Source organism: Arabidopsis lyrata (assembly GCF_000004255.2).
Source record: "Arabidopsis lyrata subsp. lyrata unplaced genomic scaffold ARALYscaffold_1, whole genome shotgun sequence".
NCBI lineage: Eukaryota > Viridiplantae > Streptophyta > Magnoliopsida > Brassicales > Brassicaceae > Arabidopsis > Arabidopsis lyrata.
This window is the reverse complement of record NW_003302555.1, coordinates 24,324,150-24,345,601: the sequence shown is the minus strand read 5'-3', so window position 1 is coordinate 24,345,601 and position 21,452 is coordinate 24,324,150. Positions and strand designations below refer to the sequence as shown.

The following is a 21,452-nucleotide window of genomic DNA, read 5'->3' as shown; positions in this document are numbered from 1 at the left end:
AACGCTGCAATCCTTGGTTAAATGTCCGGTTACTTTATGAATGTCGCAATATAGACTTTCATCACGGACCCAAGTGTTTGATCTTCCTTTCCCTTGGAATTGTTTTCCGACGGTATTGTTGAAGGGTTGCGACCCAAACTTCTTTGGTCCTTTGCTTTCCCTAGGCTCGAACTTCCTGGCAGGGACGGTGATTGCTGGCTTTTCTTGCTTATTTCTCTTGGCAAAGCTTTCTTTTTCGTCCTCGACCTCCATCCAGTTGTTCGCGCGAAAGAGTGCATCCTGAATTGTGTCTGGTTTATGAAGTATTAAGTCTTCTTTAAACCTTGAATCATGTCGCAATCCTTTTCGTAGGGCAGATAAAGCTGATTGCTGCGAGATTCTTGGGAGCTTTGAGAGCACTCCTTTGAACTTGGTGATGAAAACTCGAAGTGACTCGTTAGATCCTTGCGATAACTTCCAAAGATCGGCATCTGAAACGCTTTTATCCATAAGGATGGAGTATTGCTTTAAGAATACGGCTGATAGTTCGTCGAAATTGCTGATCGAGCCCGGCTCTAATTGGGTGAACCACATTAGAGCTTGGCCACATAGATTCTCCGAAAACAGCTTGCAGTAGCCTGCGTCCTCATCAGCTTCATCCAATTCGACTCTTCCCGCAGCGATCAGAAAAGCTGCGAGATAGCTTTTTGGATCCTCCAATCCGCTGTAAGGGTCCAATTTGAGTTTCCGGGAATCTTTGATCCTCAAACTCGCAATTCGCGAGATGAAAGGTGTTCGCCTAGCTTCTTCAATGACTCGATTGATGTCTGGCTCTGAACTTGTAGCTTGATGAAATTTTGATTTCATTTCTTTTAACTCCTGGCTAACCTTCCTCATGGTCTCGAACTGGTCGAGGTTCTCCTGCTCGTACTGAGCTGCAAGTTGTTCTTCATCCCCGAGCTGCGTCTCTTCTTCCAACGTCTGAGCTACATTATTAGTAGCACCGGGAGTTGTTTGTCCGCTGGTTTCATTTCGTGCAGCGGAACTTGGCGAGTTGAATATCCCTCTTCGGATTCCCACCGGGTTTCCTGCACTTAAAGAGCGAACACGAGTTTGTATAGTATTGACGTTTTGACTAAGAGATACCTGGGATGTTTGCAACGTATCGACGGCCTTTTCCACATCCGAGAATTTTTGTGATTTGTCCGACATGGTTTGCTGCATAGCTTTGAGGGTTTCGGCCAATGATGTCTCAGCAGCGTCTCCTCCGGACATTGTTGCTTATCTCGGAAGTGTGATAAAGAAAAAATCTGACCACTCAAGAACCTAATTCTCCCCACAGACGGCGCCAAAATGTGGATGTCGGATTCACACACTCAAGTATTTTATTAAGTGGGAAAGATTATTCTTGAGGGACAAAAATGAATGTATAAAAACTTGTGAATTGTTACGAAAATTGTTATCTATATTTCTTTTTTTTTTTTTTTGAGAGAGAGATCCCTTTACATGGCCATTGGCCTTTATATTTATACATAGAGAATTGACATTAAAATGAATAATTAAGTACAATTATTCCCTCTTAAATGTGTCCGTTTTGATTCTTTGACTTTAATGCTCAACGTTTGAATTTGAGTTGACTCTGATCTTCGTGGGCCTCGCCTTTTCGGCCCAAATATCCTTGAACCATCTTACCCATGCCTTCTTCATCGAACTCATGTCGCAATGTAATCACTTCGGATTCTCGAAGTGGTGACAACCACTTCGACCGTTCCTTTGACTCCTGGGTCCAATGGACTTCATTCTTTATGGGCCATTATCTTGACTACGTGGCAATCTTTGGTTGGTCTCGTACTTCTGGTGCGGGATCCGACACCAACAGCGATCCCTTGGATTTTATGGGGAATATGGAAGCATCGTAATGAACTGTTATATGGTGGGAAACAAGGTGATTTGAATGCTCTCGTAGGTCATGCTTTGGAAGAAGCTGAGGTGTGGAATAAGTTATGGGACGTACAAACATTATCTAATACTACTAATAACCAGCCTTTAAGACGTGAAAACAGATGGACTAAGCCTCCAATTGATATGCTTAAGTGCAATGTCCACGTTTCATGGGTAAATGATACTCTTATGTGTGGTGGAGCTTGGATTATCAGGAATAGCCAAGGAGATGCAGTCTTTCATGCGAGGGAAATGTTTTTACAAGCCTCGAACCGCATTGCTGCAGAATTGAGAGGGATTCTATGGATGTTACACAGCCTACATGATTTGCATTTGGATAACATTGAGGTTTGGTCTGATTGTAGTGCTGCAATTGAAGCTATTATTGATTCCTCCAATTGGCCACGGTATCATTCTTATTTGGACAGAATTCATCGGTTGCTTCCTAATTTTGGCAAAGTAGTTTTCAAAACTTCATCGCAAAAAGCGAATGCGGTAGCCAGAGACATTGCCATGAGTGTTACGAGAGATGGAAGATTTCGTTCATACTTAGCTCGTGGAGGCCCTTCGTGGTTACTTTCGCGAATTGAATCAGAAAAGGGACGATGAAATTGCTGGGAAAATTTTTTGTTTACGTACTTTAATGCTTGTTGAGCTCTGTTTTTGTATTTTTATCAAGCTCTGTTTTTGGTTCTGTATTGGGATATTTTTCATCTCTTTAATAACATATATTAGACGGCAAAAAAAAAAAAATTGCCGAGTTCTTTAAACAGGCAAAATCAGAGAGAAAACGGTGCCATTTCGGACAACACAGTCACAAGATCAGTTAGTTGCTGTAGCGAAGACTTTGTTAGCTCTCGATCATTGGCTCTTGTTTAACAGTGAAATCTCCAGAGTTCTCGTCTACCACATCACTGGTTAAAAGCAACGACCAACAAAGACATTCATCAGACTAATTTTAGTTATTTAAACACATTTAATCAAATCGAAGATGGTTTATAACAAACCTGTCCGCTGCTTCGGATTTGGGAATCAATGTGATCTTCTTTGACGTGAAATGTTCGAGAAGATGAGATAATTTTCTTTCTTGGCATACCTTGAATAGATGATTCAAGAACTCATTGAATTGCTTTGGTTCCTGCTCACATATGTAAGAAGACTCCATGAAAAAAGAACTTGGAAAAGGTTTGAGAGCAAATGCAGAGATAGAGAAAAGAAATGAGACCTGTTCCAAGACACAGCCTTTACGAAGAGCGAGTACACATTCCAATGCTTTGTCACCCTCATCGGTACAATTTTCTACGAGCTTCATTATTAGGTTTTTCATTTGTGTGATTGCTTTCTCGGTCCAATCAGTTTTATCTCTGCGGGATATCATGGCTTCAAAATCTTGAATTGGGTTTGCATCTCCGACTACATCAATTTTTTTCTCATTAGGTTCATAAGTAATCATGCGATTGTCTTCATCATCTGAACCCGATGGTTTATCCCGTAACAATCTCTTAGAAGCCTTCTTCAACTGCAATGAAAGTCATGTCAAAGAATTAAGAATGAGATTATTCAGGTTCCTTTCTGAAAGCTTATGATTCAGGGGAACACACCTTTGGATTCTCCTTGACTTCAAAACTTCCACGAAACGAATCCATTATGGATTTATTGTTGGAAATGAGTTCAGGATCTTGCTCTATAAGTCTTTTGAAAGTTTCATCCATAGGAGGTAAAGCAGAATCCGTGGATTTCGATTTCAACTCAAGGTATTCATAAAACCGCTGATAAAATATTTCATCAATATGAGTTGACAAATTACCTGCAACAATTATACAAAGGGGAACAAAACTGGTATTACCTGCAAAACCGGGTTAGGAGTAAGATCAGGCTTTAGTACTTCCTCTTTCGCAGAAGGTGCAAGGTCAAGCATCTTAACCAAATTATCTGCTACTGCTTGCTGTTGTTCATCTGGCTTCCATGATGAAGGAAGTTTGTTAAAAGAAGGAAATGGAAACTCGCGGACATCCTCGGCGAAAGGAAGCACGTTGAAGTAAAATGAATCAGGCTGCAAAAAAAAAGGTAAATAATCAGATTCAAATAGAAGTATTCCTTTGAGCAGATAAAACCATTAACTTACGGTATCATCTCTTTCAGACACATTTGGAGTCAGGACCCCAACAACAGCATTGCCTTGTCCATTTCTCCAGACACAACGTACAATTGCTACCATGTTTGTTTGCTTCATTTCTCTGGCAATGGCTGAGACGGCAAGAACAGATTTTTCTTTGCTCGGGTCAGGAACAACTATATTCACGTCTTTCATGTAATAATGTCTTCATTGACATGCAGAGAAAAACACAAAAACAACGTTCTATCAAACTTTAAGAACTAAGAGTTTACAGACAAACATAGATATATGTGTTTATGCTTACCGCAGTATGTTTGACGCCTCAGTAAATCCCAGAAGCTTCATGCCTTTGTCAGTTTTAAACTTGAGTGTTTCTATCTGATCTGGTGATATAGGAATAACCTGACGTCCATAGCGAAAGCCCTTGATCCTTTCTTCTGGAGCAATAACCTCAGTAGATTCTGCAGTAACTTTGTAATCATAATCAATTTTCACTTCATGTTTGGCAAACTTGTCAGTTGGAGGCGCTTTGTCAGAATACATTTTTAGAGTGGGAAGTCTCTCCTCAGCCACTTTCTTATAAACCCACACCTACAAATTCAGATTCTTCTTCTCAGAAAATTTCATGAACAATCATATAAACGTGAATGAACTTAAGTACTGAATAACACCAAAGAACAGCAAGTTTGATGATATCTATAAACACTGCAGAACAAGCAAAAGACACAACCAAAAAACGTTACCTTAATCTTCATTGTTGGGTTAATTTCAAGGTCACCCCTGAACAAAGTAACTGGAGCAACCCTCCGGGTCTTTAAGGAACCAAGCAGTGAGAGTGGACTCTCAACATTCACTGTTTTGGCAATCGCGTTGCTGGAGAATAAATTCAACAGATGATCATTCTCCTCTATTACTCTCTCATGAGCATCACCACTTAAATTGGACCTCATAACAATGCTTTCCATCTTAATACCCTCCGCAGCCATTTTCATAGCGATAGTACTGACTTGATCATCTTTCGTCCCTTCAAATGGATCTTTGGTAGGACAAGCTGCATTCGTGATGAGACACAACCGTTTTTTCCCCTTTTGTGCATTACCATACATCTTTATAAGCATATCCATCCCAACAATCAAAGCATCAAGAACTGAAGCCAGTCAAAGAACCAAGGAAAATAAACGAAAGAAAACGGCAAAATAAGCTGTAAAATAGCTATCAGGATACAATCACCAGCTACAGTTCCTCGAGGGAGCTGTTTTACATGCTCAGCCACTACTTCATCAACAACTCTGATATTCCTTAAAACCGTAACATTCTCATATCCACCTATTTCCCTAGCAAGCTCGTTTCCGGTTTCTGCAGAGGTCACATGAAACATTATTCTCAAAGTACATCAAATAGCCGATAATACTCATAGAAAGAAACCATATCAACCATTCCAGTACTAAAGACGATAGATTACTAGTTTACATTTCAAAATCGAACATCAACGGCATCAGACAACACGCTTCAGGAAAGAAAGAGTATCAATAAAACTTGTGGATAAAAAGATTTATACAGGAAGAAGAAGAGATAGAGAGACCTTCAGTTCCAAATACAACAATTCCAACTTCATCATACTTGTTGTAAATCAACTGCAACAACAAACCAAAACCAATAATGAAAGATCCAAATTCATGAACAATAATTTCAGAAGAAAAAGATCTTTTACCTTCTTCTGCAGTAGCATTGAACATGCCTTTTCAACATCTGGGAGAACACTATGCATCGCAGGACCAACATCGAGCACCAAAACCAAACCCTCCTGATTCGACGAACACACACACACATAGAATTAGAAATCAAATCGATCAGGACTAGTTTCACAAATGAAATGAAAAATTCAAACCCTAAATTAGTCCAAGAGCAGTTAGCGAGATGAATAAGATGAGATATCAACAGTAAACAAGGGACAGTAGCAATTGTTTAAATCCCTATATGCATAAAACGAATTCAAAATCAAGTTAATACAGTAGGAATGGAGAATAACATGCACGAAACTAAGTGGAAAAAGAAACATCGATGGAAATCAAACAGAAGGTGAGATTTTCATGAATTGAATTCTTACGAAAACCTAGAAAAAATCACGAAGTTAGAAATGTAACGAAGTATATTTCGACGGAAGTGTACCCGATTTCGTGCCATTGACAACTTGTGCTGGAAGGTGAAGAAGAAGAAGAAGAAGAAGAAGAATAAGAAAAAGAGAAATGATGAATCGAAGAAGACGAAGGATTTTTTTTTTTTTTTTGAAAATAGGCTGACTGACTCTAACTTGGTATTAAAATGAGATAGGCCCATTGGGCTGAATATCTAAGTAAAAGTCCATAAAGCCTAATTTCACCGAATGTAATTTTTTACGAAACTCAGATTCACCATTGATATAATAAACCTTTCCGACGAAAAAAGATTTTGGAGCTGGGGTTACAAAATTTAAAAGTTGAAAAATTCATTTTATTTTTAGTCTAACATAAATATTAAAGAGATTTTTGCCAAATATACCACATTTTTCAAATATCTTAGCATCTCTACCATAATGGAGAATGATTTACCACTTGTACCACATTCATGTGGTATTATGGTATGAAAAAGACGGTTTTGCCCTCGGCGGATGTGGCAGATAAAGTGTAACATTTAGGAATAAGTATCTAGGGACAAAAAATCTATTCGGGGACAATAATCAAACGAAATATAAACATCAAACGAAATATAAACATCAAACAAATAAAAATACCGCAATTAGAGTTTACATACTAAAATCCAAGAACAATGAATTAAAATTGAGGGACAAAAACCAGCAAACATGCAAAAATAAGATGAAATTATGGAAAAACTCAAACTTCGGGGACAACGGTATGTAAACTTCTTTTTGTGTGCTCAAACTATGAATTTTGTCCCCGAAATTTGAGCAAACAAAATGAAGGGCAAAATGGTCATTACACACCTCAATTGTGGTATGAGTGATAAATGGACTTCGAAAATAATACTGGACCTAAATTTTAGGCCAAACGTGGTACCCAATCTAATTTTCCCAATATTTAAAACCAATCTTTTTTCTTCAATACATTTATTTTATTATTATATTTTAAATTTTTAATATAGGCATGGGTCAATTCAGAAATATGCAAATAAACATCCAACACAGAAACCAAACCCTAATTCCCCATTTCCTGTATTCTTCTTTATTCTTTTAGGCGAATTTCAATTGCGTCCAAGCAAAGCACCTCCACGGCTCCACCCCCAAAATTTCGTGGATTTATTCTTCGATTTACCTTTCGGTGAAATTCGCAATTGGATCTGCTCCATTTGATTATAAACAAAGTCATGATTTTGAGTCAAACAATGGTTGCTGAGGCTGAGATCAGGGTTCTTGACGTTAAGTGCCATATCTCCGCTGCTAAAGATCAGAAGAATTTTCAGATCGACGAAGTTCGTGTTTCTGAGTCTGTCCGTGCTGAGATTTCGGGTTCCGCTGAAACGCCTCGATTCGGATCGGTATGTGTTTTGGTTTCTTATTCTAAAAATCGCTCATTTTTATTTATTGGGTTTCTTAGAAATTTCCCTTGAAATGGATCATGTTGATTTGTTTTCCTCATAATTGAGTTTGTTCGTTTAGATTAGGAGTTATAATTAGGTTTTGAGATTAGATCGTTGTTTGAAATTCTGATAATGATCCAATTCTGCATCAGGGCTTATATTAGTTTTGGTTTTTTTTTCTTTCTCTGTAGCATAATAATGTTGAATCCTCCTTACCCTCTTCGTTTAGATTCGTGTAGACAATGCAAAATGATAAGATTAGTGTTGTGCTTTGGGAAGTTTATACCTTTACTATGTTATGAAGAATTAGTTTAGGTGTTCATGAATCAATTTTACATTGTTAGAGGAACGACTTTAATGCCCTTTGGATTGTTGATTTTGCTTTGTTCTGGGTGTTCTGTTTATTTACTTGTGCGAAGTTCAGTAATATTTAACAAATTTTTAAATGTACATTTGTTGTAACAGGGCATGAGTTGTGTAACTACTACCATTGGAGAATCAACCAGTGAGTTTATTCCAACTATACGTTCAGGGAGCTTTGCTGACATTCGAAGCCGAGAAACCATGGAGGATGAACACATTTGCATAGATGACTTGTCAGCTCATCTTGGGTCCTTTAACTTCTCGGTACCAAGTGCTTTTTATGGCGTGTTTGATGGACATGGTGGACCTGAGGCAGCAATTTTCATGAAGGAAAACTTGACAAGATTGTTTTTTCAAGATGCTGTATTTCCAGAGATGCCCTCCATTGTGGACGCGTTTTTCTTAGAAGAACTGGAGAATTCTCACCGAAAGGCTTTTGCTTTGGCTGATCTTGCCATGGCTGATGAAAACATTGTCAGTGGATCATGCGGGACAACCGCGTTGACCGCTCTGATAATTGGACGACATCTTCTGGTTGCTAATGCTGGAGATTGCCGTGCAGTGCTATGTAGGAGAGGAGTGGCTGTTGATATGTCTTTCGATCACAGATCAACATATGAGCCAGAACGAAGGCGGATTGAGGATTTAGGAGGATACTTTGAAGACGGATACCTCAATGGGGTCCTTGCTGTCACCCGTGCTATTGGGGATTGGGAACTGAAGAATCCTTTCACTGATTCTTCTTCACCACTGATTTCTGACCCAGAGATTCGACAGATCATTCTAACAGAGGACGACGAGTTCTTGATTTTGGCATGTGATGGTATATGGGATGTGTTGTCAAGCCAGAATGCAGTGAGTAATGTAAGGCAAGGTTTAAGGAGGCATGGTGACCCGAGACAATGTGCGATGGAACTTGGAAAAGAAGCAGCTAGGCTTAACTCATCAGATAATATGACGGTTGTAGTCATCTGCTTCTCCTCAGTCCCGTCTTCACCTAAACAACCGCAGAGGAGAAGATTAAGATTCTGTGTTTCTGATGAAGCCCGAGCTCGGTTACAAGCAATGCTTGGAGGCGAGTGAAAGCAGTTTTTTTGGCGGTATATACAAACAACAGGGATCGGGTGTTACCGATCAAACAATTATTTCTCTAATTTGAGATTCTATTGGATGATGAGATAAAATAAGAGACTTAGAGAGAGTGGTAGAGAGTTAAGGGCATGTTTGTAATGTGGTTACTCATTTTTGATTGATCTGTTTTTTTGGTTGTTTTAGAGAGAGAGAGCTAGAGAGAAAAAGCAGCCTGAAGTTTTGGTAGGATTATTGAAACTGATAATGAGGATTTCATTTTTGTTCTTGAGGATTAGTTATGTTGTACCCATTATTGATTGGTTTAAGGATTTTTAATTTAACTATTTTGAATCTAGATTTTGTCTGAGAGCATGAGTTTTGGTTTAAGAATCTCTCTCCCATATCTGTGGAGTTCGAGAGTTTCTGTGGACTATGAAAGGTTTTGGAGTTTTATCTCAATTCTCAAAAGCCTCAATCCTAACCTTATGTTCATTGTTTCTCATCATCTTTATCTTTATCTCTTTATCTTCTTCTTCTCCTCCAAGAATCTTCATGTCCATATATTTTTATTATATATTTCAGTTATTTTTAATAAGAAATGAATGTATATATTTTGATAACTTTTACAATATTGGTATTTTTCTTTACATATACATAAATATTTTTGGTATTTTTCTTTACATATGTGGATTTTGAATGAATAAATCTTATGAAAGTGATTCAAATGTCGTTGACAAAAAAATAAACAAATCAAATGTGCATTAAGGTAACTTTGTAATAAATTTCAAATATTTAGTATACATAATTGAGATAAATGATTTATTTACTTATTATATATATTTGGTCAATTAAGGAAATATTAAAATATTTGTGATTAAAAGAGAGAAAAAAGGGTTTTAAGAGCCTCTCTTTACATTTGCCGGCTCTGTTCTGTTCGTCTCTACAAGGAGCCAAGTCCTCTTTCTCTCTAACAACAATGGCGATGGCGAGTTTAGCTAGGAGGAAGGCGTACTTTCTCACCAGAAACTTATCCAACTCTCCCACTGACGCACTCAGATTCTCCTTTTCCCTCTCCCGTGGCTTCGCCTCATCAGGATCTGATGAAAACGACGTCGTCATCATCGGCGGCGGTCCCGGCGGTTACGTTGCCGCGATCAAAGCCGCTCAGCTTGGTCTCAAAACCACCTGTATCGAGAAACGCGGCGCTCTCGGTGGTACTTGTCTTAACGTCGGTTGCATTCCTTCGAAGGTCAAATTCGAAAATTCTCCTCTCGTTTCTTCAATCAATTCGTTTATCATCGTTGACGATTTTGATCTGTGAATTTTGTGGATTAATCAATTTTGAGAGCTAATTACTGTCTTTTGTGATGATTATCATTTGCTTGAGCACACTTAGTCCATAATTACTAAATTCTGGATTCGTCTTCTTGATTACAATCCTTGTGTGTGTTTTTGATGTATTAGGCTCTTCTTCACTCTTCACATATGTACCATGAGGCGAAGCATGCGTTCGCTAACCATGGTATTAAGGTCTCTTCGGTTGAGGTGGATCTTCCTGCTATGTTAGCTCAGAAAGATAATGCGGTTAAGAACCTTACTCGTGGTATTGAGGGTTTGTTCAAGAAGAATAAGGTGACTTATGTCAAGGGATATGGTAAGTTTATTTCACCAAATGAAGTCTCGGTGGAGACGATCGATGGAGGGAACACCGTTGTCAAAGGTAAACACATCATTGTTGCTACTGGCTCGGATGTTAAGTCTTTGCCTGGTATTACGATTGATGAAAAGAAGATTGTTTCGTCGACTGGAGCGTTGTCTCTGTCGGAAGTCCCGAAGAAACTGATTGTTATTGGTGCGGGGTATATTGGGCTTGAGATGGGTTCTGTTTGGGGTCGGCTTGGGTCAGAGGTCACGGTAGTTGAGTTTGCTGGGGATATCGTTCCTTCGATGGATGGTGAAATTCGTAAGCAGTTTCAACGTTCACTTGAGAAGCAAAAGATGAAGTTCATGCTCAAGACTAAAGTTGTATCTGTGGATTCCTCCTCTGACGGTGTGAAGCTTACAGTGGAACCGGCAGAAGGAGGAGAGCAGACTATTCTGGAAGCCGATGTTGTCCTTGTCTCAGCAGGAAGAACACCGTTCACATCTGGACTTGATCTGGAGAAAATCGGAGTGGAAACTGACAAAGCTGGGAGGATTCTGGTGAATGAGAGATTCTTGAGCAATGTCCCAGGCGTGTATGCTATTGGAGATGTGATTCCAGGACCAATGCTTGCTCACAAAGCCGAAGAAGACGGTGTTGCTTGTGTGGAATTCATAGCAGGCAAACATGGTCATGTGGATTATGACAAGGTTCCTGGTGTTGTCTACACTCATCCTGAGGTTGCTTCGGTTGGTAAAACCGAAGAACAGCTGAAGAAAGAAGGTGTGAGTTACCGGGTTGGAAAATTCCCGTTTATGGCAAATAGCAGAGCGAAGGCCATTGATAATGCAGAAGGATTGGTTAAGATTCTGGCTGATAAGGAGACCGATAAGATCTTGGGCGTTCACATTATGTCGCCAAACGCTGGAGAACTTATTCATGAGGCGGTTCTTGCGATTAACTACGATGCATCAAGTGAAGACATTGCTCGAGTCTGTCACGCTCATCCCACTATGAGCGAGGCTCTGAAGGAAGCTGCCATGGCCACCTATGACAAGCCCATTCACATCTAAAGGGAACAAGGTATGTCACACTTTGGTCTAGTTTGGTTTTATTTGGTTTTGGTTTAGTTTTTTGATTTACGGTTTTGATTTCTTATGTATCTAATCCAAACCCACGCTAGGACGACCTTAAAGGAGAGAGCCACCTACGACAAGCCAAATCGATATCTTAACCGGGTTAGATTTTGGTTCGGTTTTCTGTGGTTTAGCCTTCAATTTGTCCTTTATTACTAGGTAATGGATTTGTCCTATACTGTTTTAATTCGTTAGTGTTCTTCATATGTTCAGATTCGTGTTAAGCCTGATCCTTAATAAATATTCAACATTCACTTAATTAGCTCCATGATTAATTAAGCACTATAGTTTGATGATATCATCATCTACTCTTAATATTTATCGAGAAAGATAAATACCATAAATTATCGATAACTGTATTACTATATTTGCAATTCTTCTAACCATGGTAAAAACTTTCTTCATCGCTCATATCAACTTCTATTCTTGATTCTGTTTTTGACTAATGCGTTGTACGTAGATTACTCTATATATATACTCATTGCTTTGAAATTCGTTTTCTACCATAAACTTGAACAAAAACTAAATAAGAAGAGAAAACAAGAATGGCTGCGAATCTAAGGAACAATGCGTTCTTGTCTTCTCTTATGTTTCTTCTCTTAATCGGTTCCTCATACGCAATCACAAGTTCAGAAATGAGCACAATCTGTGACAAAACCTTAAACCCATCTTTCTGTCTTAAATTCCTCAATACTAAATTCGCATCTCCTAATCTTCAAGCCTTGGCAAAAACCACACTTGATGCTACACAAGCAAGAGCAACACAAACATTCAAAAAACTCCAATCTATTATCGATGGAGGAGTCGACCCTCGATCTAAATTAGCTTACAGGTCATGCTTAGATGAATACGAGAGCGCGATTGGAAACCTCGAGGAAGCTTTTGAGCATTTAGCTTCAGGAGATGGCATGGGGATGAACATGAAAGTTTCTGCTGCATTGGATGGTGCTGATACATGTTTAGATGATGTGAAGAGATTGAGATCAGTAGATTATTCGGTTGTGAATAACAGTAAAGCAATTAAGAATCTTTGTGGTATTGCTCTTGTTATCTCTAACATGTTACCACGTAATTAATTTTAAATCTTCATCATGTGTTTGCTCTGATTAATTGTATTGTTTGCAAGAGGACAAACTAAATTATTATACATGTTATAATTGAAACCGTCTATATAGAAATTGATAAGTTTTTCGATTAAAATGAAGCTTTAGTTGATAATATCTATAACCCATGCCACTACAAAAAGGCTTCAAAAAATTCAATGATGGATAATTTAGTAATTTTATATTTTTGGAGTATTGTATGAAATTGTTTAATCTTTCAATTTTAGTGTAGTTTTTATGAGATTTGAAAACCTTAATTGGAGAAAAAAGTGACTAGATATATAAACTGAATCCTGATCTTAGTTTACCATGGGCAAGAAGTAGATAATTAGCCATTTCATATGTAATCAAGTCTAATCCCTGACACAAGGACGATCGTTATACACATAATTCTTTTTGAAGGCTTTTGTGTTGCTACAATTTTAGTGTAGTTGATATTTTCATATAATCATACTTTTTGATGTATCAAATTTAATTCAATATATTTTTAATTTTCTGTCATTGTCCTTTAATTTTCTCTTATGTTTTGCTTATTTGTTTCTTGATTTTTTCTTATTTTTTGCTCTTTTTTTGGTAAGTTATCAATACTTCTAACGTATGGATAGAATTGTAGGGCTTGATTGGCAAGTGCTTTAGAGTCTTTACAAAGCAAAAAAATTTCTAAAGATTTGAAATACGTCCAATCAAGATATAGCGGCAGTGACGGCTGAGTTACGGTATGTTGCGGCTGATTTAAGAAAAATGGCTGAGTTATGAGCAAACGGCTGACTTACGAGTATAACCCAGCCTGGAGTTACGGCTGACTTACTGAAATCTGTCTGAGTTATGATAAAATGGCTGACTTTCGAGCATAACCCAGCCTAACTAACAAAAACGTTTTCAAAAATGAAGTTGATGGCATTAAAATTAGTGCCACTATGAGTCTATGACTGTGAGTAAAAATGGGATGGGAAACTGCATTAGGCCTAAACTTTATCGGCGTAAAATGACTATTCAAATCATGACTGGTCCGATCAATGGGGAAGTCATGGCATTGATCTTCTACAAGTGCAGTATTGATGGCTACCAAGATATTTTATATGTACACACTATCATGTGACGTATATGGTATGGTAGACTTTATATTTGGTCATGCGGTGGTTGTCTTTCAGAATTGCAATCTATATTCGTCCGCTATTCTACTCGCCATTGCGGTAAAATTGGCGGTTGGAGTGAAACATAAATGAGCCTTCAAAACTGCATTAATAGAAAACAGATCGATCCACATGGATTTTAGAGCAACCGCTTGTCTGTTGTTTGCACCTGGCCTAGCTGACGTGGTCGTTCCTCCTACAAAACTTCTGCGTCCGGTGATAATCGTCTTCCCTTTACCATCACCTCTCAGCATAACATTCGTATTTTGAATCTCAAGATATTCATAGTAAATACCTTGCTTCACGTATATCACAAACCTACCACTCCTGGAAGTAGCGTTAATCGCTTCTTTTCTTGTTTTGGTGGATCCTAAAATGGGTAGGAGCCTAGGAGGTCAGGAGCCGTGGTGACCCGAGAGTTATGGATAATAATTCATGAGGTCTGATTCAGGCTGGATCTTCAGTTTAGTGTGGTTTTTTATGAGATTTGAAAACCTTAATTAGAGAAAAAGTAACTTGATATATATATAACCTTATGATCTTAGTTTTCGGTTAATGTAATGTTTCATAACTTATACAGAATTAATGATCAATTTGTTTGTTGGAATCGTTATCTTATATCCTTATAATAGCAAGTTGATGGCTTTAAGTCAAATATGATTTCAGAAAATTGGATCGCTAGTGCAATTATTATGTCCCAAAACTCAATATCACTATGGTATTTTGGTTCAACAAACATTTATAACCAAAAAGAGAGAAGGGAAAAAAGAAGAAGCAAACATTGAGCCAGTTGCAAGTCACAATGCCTACGGAGCCTTAAACCACATTCTGACTTATCCGTCCACTTCTGGTCGATGCCATGGCGCATGGCTCGAAGATGAAGTTCCAAGTCATCTATTCCAACATATCTTCTATAATTCCGCAAAAAATAACTATATAAAATAATCAAAATAGAAATATATATATATATATATATATATATATATATATTGAATCTTAATTTCATCGCAACTTACATTGTTAACTACCAAAAATATTTACCACATAAATTTTTACTGCAAACACATCAAATTATAACATCGAGTGCAATTCAACTTTTATAACATGTGTTACTAGTCAACTTTTATAACATCAAATCTGAAAACACTCAATCTCTAAACGAAATTGAAGAATAAGTTTGACATAAACCCTAATTTACTCACTTGCATAACTCAATTTCCTCTATTCTAGATAAAACGATCCTCAAACAATTCGACTATACATATCTTATAGATCTCGCAATTTGAGAAGAGAAGCATTTGAATCGATCAAGCAAACTGGGATATGATTACGCCTTTGAATGTAAATACAAATCCTAATCTGAAGCATATGATCGATCGATTTCAAAGGAATCGAAGCAAAGCGTCGAGAAAATTTGACAAGTCTTCAAAATCTAACTAACTAGTAACACGCTTCTCATTTTTAGAGCCATTTATTAGTTCATGGACCAGCATTACTGTAAGTCGGTTTATAAACCGACGCTAACTCGCTTCAAAATCAAAGAGAAAATTTTCAAAACTTAAAAAAATATATATCTGAAAATCTATTACCATTCCAAAAGCAGAGCAAAACTTCAAATAAACTAGATAGACAAAAGCAAAGATAAAAAAATAAAAACTGGAAACGATGGCTACTTTTCCCTTTCGTGTAGTTACTAATTAATAATTGAAAACCATTGTTTTGATTTGATATCTCAAATTTGAACCTTCAACTTTTGTTATATTTTCTAACGTTTTTCCTTTTATTTTTCTTATGTTTTGCTTATATTTTGATTATTTTTGTTGACTTTTCATCTTTATATAATAAGTTATTGATTTGTTTAACTCTTAGTTTATTAAAGTTCAGTTCCAAAATCAATAATATTACTGCTTTTTAGTCTTTTATTCTTCTTCCCTCTCTTGAAAGACTATAATTCCGATTTTAAAGTTCAGTTCCATACGGAATTATAGTCTTTCAAGAGAGGGAAGAAGAATAAAATCAACCGTCAAAGTTAACTTCCAAAAATTAACTAGTTTTTTTTCATCAAATTGTAATTGTATAATGTATGTTTTAATTTTTTTTACTAAAACCAAACGGAAAGTCAAATCAAACTAAACCGAAATTGCATGAAACAAAATTGAAATCATAACTAAACTAAAAATTATTCTATCCCCTTATTATTAAAAGGGAAGTACAAATTGAAAAATAGTCTAATTTGGCCTCAATTTCAATTTCAATTTTGGATTTTGTACATTGTTAATCAAAATCGTCAGGGGTAATTTGGTCAAAAATCTCATTAAACATTAGAGGATCCGCGTGTTAATTATTCGGGTGTTAAATGAATCAAATATATCCAAATCATTAATCGAATCACTAATCGGGTTTTAACATTTTCACAAAACAGAGATGCAATCCTAACCATTCAACATATTTGGTATCTAATTAAAGGTATATTCGATCACAATATGACAAATATTTTCCAAATCTCGACTAATTACTAAACAAATCTTCTAAAATATATGATCTAATCTAATCCTAACCATAAACTGCTATACAATATCCGTATTTTCCCTAAAATTGTGTATCATTTAATTTGATATCAATCAAGAATATATGAAAGTTAACATATCCAATATTTTATGCTTCGTCTCCAAGATTTTCGAAATTTTTTGAGCTAACAACCCTAGCCTTCTAATTCACTATAAATATCAAACATTTTTTCTCAGTTCTTACTCATCCAGAACTTACCTCTATTCACACCAATGACTCATTCCTCTCTTTCTTACAATGTCTCAATCAATTGCTTTCCTTGATGATGTGAAGCCGTACAAAACGTCTTGAGATACTGGTTCCAATCTTTACATGTAGTTAAGATACTACTAACCTCATATGTGACAAAGAAACAAAATGTGAGTTTATAACAAAGTCAAATTGCATCGCTTTATGTGTATTCGCTTTATGTTTATTATTATACGGAAGTTAGGCTTAGGACAGTTCAAATGTGAGGATTATTGTTTTTAGATCTCTTGCAAATACAAAATTAACGGGGCTATTATGATTCTAATCATCATATTGACATGTATCTTATTTTTTGTTACAGTTGAAGGAATGTAATGTTTTCGAAGACCGACCAAATTTAGCATCTTTGAGTATAAGACAATCTGATTCTCCACTGGAATCGAGAATTCTATATTTTCCGTAAGGGCAGAAGCTATGATACGTGAGAAAATATTGATCTTGGTTTTTTAACACGATTAATATCAATATCTATTTACTTGATTATAATCGTCTTATTGACCTTTTAATTTTTTGTTATAGCTTGAGGTAATGTTGGGAATGTAGCTTCTTTTGAAGACTGAACAAATTTGACTTATGTTAGTACAAACAAATCTTATTCCTTTAGGAACTCAAGAGTTTGCTTCTTCTAACAAACAAGCTCACAAGGTACGGATGCCTTTATTTGTTGTGGTCCTAATGAAAATTCAAGAGTTTTCAATTGTTTTTTTTTTTTTTTTTTGTCAATGTTTTCAATTGTTTTATTTAATGTTTTGGTTTATGTGTCTGCAAATTTTTGTTTGCATTTTAAGTAATTTCATATATGTTGAACAATCTTTTCATATATCTATGTTAATAACCAATGAATTTGATTAATAATCATTTAATTGAGACAATGTCTTGGTGTGTTCTTAATTTTATTGTTAATGATTTTGGGAATCGAAAAAATGGATTCAAATAAAAGATAGGTGTGTTGTCGACAAGAGATTGCTTTAGTAACTAAGAACAAAAGATATGCAACAACTCTGGGATCGAAATTGCAGAAAAAACTTACTATCTTAGTTTGGCAGTGCCCGATTTATTCAATCTGGTCGGAGAGCAATATGAGACTACACCGTCAGCAATTTCGTTCAGTCAACTCCATCCTCTCTTCCATGGACGCGACGATTAGGAACCGGTCTTCAAGCTTTCGAGAATTAAACCCTAGACTAGCTTCTGAGATGCTCCAGAGCTGGTTCTAAAAAGCATCGCTTCCCTGACCAATTATTAGTGAGATCAGAGTTCTTGATTCAATCAACTATTGCACTGATGCTTCGTCTTCTTCCTTGGTTCGTCTGTGAGATTTTCCTTCGATATAATTGATGTATTTGGTTCGATTTGTTTTTTTAAATTTGGGTTGGGCTAATTAATTTCTTTATTATGGGCTGGACCCAAATACATTACTGGTTTTAGATTGGGCATTTATTTTCCTTTTTTTTTCTTGCAATTTTATTTTAAAACCATTACTCCATTAGCAAAAAAACTAAAAACCAATGTTTACAAATTACAATTCTTTATTTTTTTTGGCTTTAATTAAAAAAAATACTAATTTATTTCACCAATTACATTTATTTCATTTAAACCATCCCGTCCTTATATAGAGTGTAAAACTAAGTCCCAACGTTTAGTGTTAGATTTAATACTTTTGGTACATTTAGTAATTAAACTTATTAAAAAAATTCTAAATTAGCTTACATTTTTGAAATATTCAAAACAGTCCCGTTGAAAAAAAAACAACAGTCCCATATATTTACCCTGGTATTCCATAAAAACAATTATTCCAAAATGCATAATTATACTTTACGTCATTTTAAAATATATTTTTTATAATACACAATATATATATATATATATATATATATATATATATATATATATATATATTCTTTTAAAAAATTTTATAGTTCTTTAAGTTTTACTTTTCTTTCATACTTTTATTATAGTAAATTAACAAATTTAACACAAATAAACATATGGTTTAACACTTCTATCTAACTACACTATAATGCCTTCTACTAACTAATGATTAATCAACCACAAAAAACTTATATTCATTTTGTAAAATACAATATAAACCAAACATAAACCTACATCCCAATAATTATTTATAAAGGATTAAAATAAAAAAACATATTTTATAAATTATGTATATAAAACATAATCAAATCCCTTATAAGAAAACCGTATAAAACTGAGGTCCGCGGTGAACCGCGGGTTGAATCCTAGTTTTGTTTATAAAAGGGAAGACCGAACCAAAACTAAACAGAAGTACTGAATAGAACGGGAAAAGGTTGCACATTGCTGTGGTTGAATTATCTCCGTTGGGTATGAAACTGATAAGCCACTGAATGTGTATACAAGAAAGAAGAAAGCAGAGGAAGCCACACATGCGAGAGAAGAAGCTTGAAGAAACTAATGTTGGCACGTGTGAATAATGACTCCTATATGTGAATAGTTTTCTCATTTGTTAGGCTTTATGCATTGTTTGATGAATGTACAGTGACGTATGTGTCGCTTGTGAGAGAGAGTTGATGAATCGGTGATGTGCCGGTGGTTCAATCTCTTGTGAAACAGTGTATCGGAGATTAAGAAATTAAGAAACCTTTATTTTTTGTAATTTTTATTTTACTGCCACGTGGGTCACCGACCACACCCTTACATAATTTCAAGCCAATAAATCTTGGAACCTTGGGCAAGAACACAGTGCCTCCGACAAGAATAAAACCTACAACAGATACAAATATAGAGATTCTATATTTTAAGCGTCAAACTCTCCAAATTAAATTTGCTATCTCATGAAGATCTGTGTTGTTAAAAACTTAGATGAATTGTGTTGATGAATAGATCTTCTTCGAAGCTGATCCAACCAGCTTAGATTATTCTTGAAATGAATATATTCATCATCAAATAATAATAAATCAGTTTTGTTGGAATATAATATCTATCTGATAGTCTCTTCAAGATCTCCATCAGATATTTCGTGCAATCAGGAACATGAAGCTCATTACGACGAGCACATGTTTCCTACAAAATGAAACTATTAAGAGTAGAGATGATTTACCTAATTTGGAGCAAGCGGTCAATAAGGAAATATATCGTTGACTACTACATGTTTAACCAGTTTGCCACGTACGTGAGCCTCTTACACCAAGTATTGCATGAGGCCACATTTTCTGGTGATAAGATCTGTGGTCATTAATCCCATTATTTTGCATATAGCTTCTTTTCTGTAAAAAAATATGCAGACAACAAATGACATCTAATTTTTTTAAAAACTATACCATATGGATGAGCCAAAAATAGAACAATATAAAAATATTTGACATAATCTTATTTTGAGAACATAAATTCTATAAATCTACTAATTAATTGAACCTATATAACTCTCACACAGGAATTCCATCATTTGTAAAAAAAAATTAAAAAAAAAAAATAAGAAGAAAATCTTGAAACTAAGGATATATAAAATGGTTGCATACCAAAAACACAACCTTTCTTTTTCTCTTCTAATTGTGTTTATTCTTTTTGGTTTCTCTTCAGTTACAAGATTAAGCTTCGCAGTTACACAAAGTGAGGTCCAAACCATTTGCTCATCACCAACATCGAACCCTTCATTTTGCTACAAGTTTTTCAAGTCAGATCCTAAAATTGAAAAGCTTGATCTTTCTGACACTGCCAAATATTTGATACATCATGCGCAACAAAATGCCTTAGACACACATAATCAGTTACAATTACTTGCTAATAGCACGACCGATAAACGTACTAAAGAATGTTACATCTCATGCTCAAAGTACTACGACAAAGCTCTTTACTCTTTTGGTGAGGCCCTAAAGGATATAGAGGTCCATAATCCTGATTATTTAAACGTTGAGATCTCAGCTGCTCGGCAAAATGCAAATGATTGCAAAACTTTAGATCTGAAAGATGTTAAACCTGATCCAAAACTCATGATGAAGATAGATTTTCTTGAGAATGTATGTGGAATTGTCTTGTCAATTTCTGACATATTACCAAAGAATTAGCTGAGATTGTAAAACGATAACATATTACCAACTGCAGACCATGTTTTACCGTGGGGATCGTGATATAATAAATCTAAAATTAATTTAAATAGTGCATAAAAATATGATTGAGGAATTTTGATGTATATTGGATATTTGATTAGCGGTTTGATTTGCAGTTTGCATACATCAACATAATGAATTACATAAAAAATATCAAATTTGGTTCTCTTTATTTTTCATTTATAAATATATAAGATGGCAAAAGATTTTATCAAAAAGGTGAGATTTATTTCCAAAATCTACTTGTATAAGCAAAGTACTCCTCAAACAACCTATCAATTGGTAATACAACTAGGTTTTAGCAAAAAAACTAGGTTTTCTTTTTTTCGGTTGATCTGTAATGATATTTCTCCAGTTCATATATATGATACAATATTTTCATATTTCGGATTTGAGAGATTTTAGAAGACTTAACCACCAAACATGTTCATTTCAAATTATTGACTGTTTTGGTTTGGGCTCAATGTTAAAAGCTGTTAGCAAGGAAGGAAGCTGC

The 21,452-nt window shown here is 35.7% G+C and overlaps 6 protein-coding genes across 7 annotated transcripts; 5 read left to right on the top strand and 1 right to left on the bottom strand.

Moving 5' to 3' along the window:
• The first annotated feature begins 1,869 nt into the window (after nucleotides 1–1,869).
• On the top strand, nucleotides 1,870–2,535 carry LOC110225009. The gene has a single exon (XM_021013458.1). It carries the CDS (start codon nucleotides 2,065–2,067, stop codon nucleotides 2,527–2,529), a length of 465 nt encoding a protein of 154 aa, XP_020869117.1. The 5' UTR covers nucleotides 1,870–2,064; the 3' UTR covers nucleotides 2,530–2,535.
• Nucleotides 2,536–2,604: 69 nt separating this feature from the next.
• LOC9330154 (ATP-dependent DNA helicase 2 subunit KU80) lies at nucleotides 2,605–6,316 on the bottom strand. Of its 2 annotated transcripts, none has more exons than XM_002891359.2 (12): nucleotides 6,206–6,316; nucleotides 5,748–5,840; nucleotides 5,619–5,670; nucleotides 5,261–5,392; nucleotides 4,780–5,183; nucleotides 4,341–4,627; nucleotides 4,046–4,241; nucleotides 3,767–3,973; nucleotides 3,522–3,689; nucleotides 3,146–3,439; nucleotides 2,928–3,058; nucleotides 2,605–2,834 (listed from the first exon to the last, which is right to left on the bottom strand). In XM_002891359.2, the coding sequence occupies exons 1-12, from the start codon at nucleotides 6,218–6,220 to the stop codon at nucleotides 2,771–2,773; spliced, it is 2,043 nt and encodes a 680-aa protein (XP_002891405.1). In that variant the 5' UTR covers nucleotides 6,221–6,316; the 3' UTR covers nucleotides 2,605–2,770. The 2 variants fall into 2 exon arrangements, with proteins under 2 accessions (XP_002891405.1, XP_020869116.1); XM_021013457.1 differs by lacking the exon at nucleotides 6,206–6,316 and adding an exon at nucleotides 5,925–6,100.
• Nucleotides 6,317–7,172: 856 nt separating this feature from the next.
• LOC9330153 (probable protein phosphatase 2C 13) lies at nucleotides 7,173–9,387 on the top strand. The gene is made up of 2 exons (XM_002894046.2): nucleotides 7,173–7,567; nucleotides 8,075–9,387. The coding sequence occupies exons 1-2, from the start codon at nucleotides 7,397–7,399 to the stop codon at nucleotides 9,053–9,055; spliced, it is 1,152 nt and encodes a 383-aa protein (XP_002894092.1). The 5' UTR covers nucleotides 7,173–7,396; the 3' UTR covers nucleotides 9,056–9,387.
• A 514-nt stretch (nucleotides 9,388–9,901) lies between these two features.
• Nucleotides 9,902–12,083, top strand: LOC9330152 (dihydrolipoyl dehydrogenase 1, mitochondrial). The gene is made up of 3 exons (XM_021012564.1): nucleotides 9,902–10,292; nucleotides 10,508–11,768; nucleotides 11,869–12,083. The coding sequence occupies exons 1-2, from the start codon at nucleotides 10,020–10,022 to the stop codon at nucleotides 11,756–11,758; spliced, it is 1,524 nt and encodes a 507-aa protein (XP_020868223.1). The 5' UTR covers nucleotides 9,902–10,019; the 3' UTR covers nucleotides 11,759–11,768; nucleotides 11,869–12,083.
• Nucleotides 12,084–12,314: 231 nt separating this feature from the next.
• Nucleotides 12,315–12,978, top strand: LOC9327467 (pectinesterase inhibitor 1). Its single transcript, XM_002894044.2, has one exon. It carries the CDS (start codon nucleotides 12,367–12,369, stop codon nucleotides 12,895–12,897), a length of 531 nt encoding a protein of 176 aa, XP_002894090.1. The 5' UTR covers nucleotides 12,315–12,366; the 3' UTR covers nucleotides 12,898–12,978.
• An 871-nt stretch (nucleotides 12,979–13,849) lies between these two features.
• Nucleotides 13,850–21,448, top strand: LOC9330150 (pectinesterase inhibitor 1). Its single transcript, XM_021010514.1, has 2 exons — nucleotides 13,850–13,976; nucleotides 20,430–21,448. The coding sequence occupies exons 1-2, from the start codon at nucleotides 13,850–13,852 to the stop codon at nucleotides 20,912–20,914; spliced, it is 612 nt and encodes a 203-aa protein (XP_020866173.1). The 3' UTR covers nucleotides 20,915–21,448.
• Nucleotides 21,449–21,452: the final 4 nt, after the last annotated feature.